At 29.1% G+C, this 3,613-nt stretch overlaps 1 protein-coding gene across 5 annotated transcripts in view; it reads left to right on the top strand.

Moving 5' to 3' along the window:
• LOC102678395 (BUB3-interacting and GLEBS motif-containing protein ZNF207) overlaps positions 1 to 3,613 on the top strand; it is a 13,902-nt gene that overhangs the window by 6,746 nt on the left and 3,543 nt on the right. The window contains exons 6-7 of one of the 5 annotated variants that reach the window (XM_006614935.2): positions 146 to 272; positions 3,252 to 3,559. The exons of 1 other annotated variant lie outside the window; for it this stretch is intronic. In XM_006614935.2, the coding sequence (XP_006614998.1) occupies positions 146 to 243 (98 nt within the window). In that variant the 3' untranslated portion in view covers positions 244 to 272; positions 3,252 to 3,559. Of the gene's footprint in view, positions 1 to 145; positions 731 to 3,251; positions 3,560 to 3,613 lie in introns of those variants that run through there. 3 more of the 5 variants (XM_031510093.1, XM_006614934.2, XM_006614936.2) reach the window with 3 other exon arrangements.

Genomic DNA, 3,613 nt, shown 5'->3' with positions numbered 1-3,613 from the left:
TACTACTACTACTACTACTACTACTACTACTACTACTACTACTATTATTATTATTACTATTATTATTATTATTATTATTGTCATCATTGTCACATTAATATACCTATATATATTTCTGTATATTTATATTATTGTCACTGGGCAGGTGGGTCGAGCGGCCAACGATATTGCATCTGTTCTGATTCCTTCAACGCCGGACAGCCACACTTTGATTTTGGACACATCACGACTCTTTGGACGTGAAATGCCTCTTCTTGAAACTAGAGTACTCGGTATCAGAAGCACGATTACGCTAGATTTATATTTTTATTATCGCGGTATATATACATATATACACATATGCCTGCTTTTCAATTACGATAGAGAAATACGTGTTTTATACATATATATATTTTTATATAATATATATATATTCATAGATATATTTTTCGCAATTGATAAAAGCTCTTATTATGAAATTGATTCGATTTTCGGCCGCTCGGCTGGTTCATCGTACATACATTTTTTTTCTTTTTCGTTCCATTAGCTTTTTTATTTTCTATCTTCTTCTTACGACTCACTTGCCATTACCTCGCCAACCGTGTTTCCATCCTACCTCTTCATATTTCTTATTATATAGCTTGAAATCCTGGTGTTGTGATATAGTAGTAAAGAAATTGCTTTTTGGGCACGGTACTGACAGTCGTTCGAAGTTGTCATTCTAAATAAAAAAATGAAAACAAAGGAAACAGAAAAAACTGATGTATAATTTAATAAATTTTCCCTTCTTTCTTAATATATATATATATATATATTTTCTAGGGATTCTTAATTTTGCTAGTTTCACGAAATATCAGAAATATTTCTGTATATATATTTTGGTAATTTTAAATTTATTTTTAAATATTTTTTTTAGAAAAATTACCAAAATACGAATTTGAATATTAAGAAAATATGTTTTCTTTTCAAAAGAAAAAGAGGGAAGGGATCATTTATTTTCGCCATTATTTTTGTTATTACTGTAAGTTCTATTATAACAAAATTTACAACGAGAACGAACGTAATGTATCTCCCTCACACCATAGCCTAGCTTTTGTGTTACACAAACAATTTTAAATATTTGAAATCAATTCACAGTAAGTAACTAATTTCATGTTACTTATATATAGTTATATATATATATAACTAGTATAACACATATGCTACATATATACATCTATAATAGCAAATAATACATATTATATATTTAATTTAACATTGACGAATAAGGGGGGATTATTATTGATTAAAATTCGTTCAGAATTATACTCATTAACAATAATTATTAATCAGTGCCATATTAAAAAAAAAATGAGTAATATTTCTTAAAAAAAGATTTGAATTTAAATAAATATTTAATACATTTAAAATATTTAAATAATATGAAAATAATTTTACAAAAAAAACAAATAAAGTTTTTTAAATTATTAAAATCCTTTGAATTTAGCAAATAATTTAGAAAGATCATATATAAGCTTAGAATAAAAATTAAGCTTTATTTTTATATTTATAAAAGCTCTTTTGGAGCAGTGTTTTGGAAGATCGGTTGGCAGCCGAGCGATTCGCTCAAATAATAAAAACTATAATCCTTAAATAGATTTCTTATGTATGGTGTGAGATTTTGCGTGGTATCACTTTTGCGAGTTTGTTGTGAGTTGCATTGTATATGCGGCACATTGCATGCTGAACTCAATTCCTCATATAGTTTGATCATAGATAAACGTAGGTGGATTGCCAATAATAAATCCGTATAGGTATAATGTAGTTCTAGGAAGTCGAAACTGTTTCATTTCATCATATCGATACAGAACGCATTATTAAAGTAAATAGATGATTTAAGATCAATGCTATTAATATTAATATAATATAAATATAAAGTCATTCCTATTAATATTTCGTTTTAGAAGTCTAATTTTAATGTAAAAATAATAATAATAACAATAATAATATAAATTTATAATCATAAATAGTCGGATAATATATTAATCTTTATCGGTTTATTAATGTCGTAGATTGGAATATTATTTAATCTATAAGATATTTTATGTCACATCAGAAATAATATAATATATTCGTTAAGGATTAAACTTTTGGAAAGACTTTTTCAAGAAATTTTTTAAATCTATTTTTAAAAAATTTCCCCTTTTTCTTATTTATTAAAATATCATCTTAAACTATGTTCATAATTTCAATGTCGTATAATTACTAACAATTTCAAAAAAATTGAACATTCAAAATGTTTTTCGCAGCGAACGAAATAAGCGAATCGCATATAATGGGTTGGTTATATTATTATTGATTAATTTGTTCGTTATTTATTGGCGATAACTTTTATTATCGTTTATTAAATATATAAAAAAATAAGTATCGTTATCTTTAAATTAAAACTGGACTTCTTAAAACGATATTATTTATGAAATGACCTAAGAATCTGCTTTTAAAAAAATATTCTCTTTCTTTCTTTTTCATATGTTTTATTCCATTTTATTTTTTAAAAATTCGATTTGATTTCCAAAAATCGATTCGAAAAATCTATTATTTCAATATATTTAGATTAGATGAAGATTAATATAGATAAATAATATATAATTAGAGCGTTATATATTTAATAGCGTTATTTTTCGATTTAATTAAAGGAACGAAAAGAAATCATTCCTCTTAAATGTTATATGAGGAAATGCCATCGATCGGCTGTCAGACAACTTCCCGTTCAGAAGAACAAGTATTCTCTCTAGATTAATGCGGAATGCATTGGAAGAAATTATATATTTTCGTAATTAATATATCTTAAATGGGGGGAAAAAAATCGCAAGTAATGATCAATGGTTAAAAAAATTTCTTTCAAAATTCCACAATTATTTTTTGAGATATACTTTTCTATCGAACGATGCGCAATCTCCAAAAAAAAAAAAAAAGAAAAGTATGAAATATGATGCGAGTCGAATGTGAGCACGAAGACAAATGAGGGAGGAGGGGATGGGAGAGGAAGGGAAGGGAGAGAGGAGAAAAGATGAAAGGGTGGGGGAAGCAACGCGTGCATTCGAGACGTACACGTAATTTGATATTTTACATTTGATGAGTACTCTGGCGACGTAAGTACATAAGATTATTTACAGACCGTTGACAAAACATACAAATGTTATTATTATAAAAAAGTTTTAAGAAAGATGGGAAAGAAAGATCGCACATTTATCGATATATTCGGAATTCAGAGTACCGTACGTCTTTTACAGGTATGATAGGAGCTTTGCCACCGGGAGCAATGCATCCGGCATTCGCAGCTCCAATGGGTTTCCCCGGTGCACCAATGTTGGCTCCGATGATGCATCCACGCTTCAGATGATCACCTCCTATGGACGGGCCCCCCCCGCCACTGCACTTCGTGCTCTGGGCCCGCCCCTAAATTTGATTAGGGTCCGGACCTGATTGACAAGAAGAGGAGAGAAAAAGCACGCGTAAAACATGTTAGCTCGCGTGGACACGCATTGTTGATCGGCCGCGGCTGCACTTGACGCATCCTCTCCTACGAAGTTTACACGAAGTTAGCAAAAATCTTTGTTTTTTTTTTATAATATCATTGCAAAACACACATCAC

This window comes from Apis dorsata, unplaced genomic scaffold (assembly GCF_000469605.1).
Source record: "Apis dorsata unplaced genomic scaffold, Apis dorsata 1.3 scaffold_200, whole genome shotgun sequence".
Lineage (NCBI taxonomy): Eukaryota > Metazoa > Arthropoda > Insecta > Hymenoptera > Apidae > Apis > Apis dorsata.
Note: the sequence above shows the minus strand (reverse complement) of the source record. Positions and strands in the feature narration are given on the sequence as shown.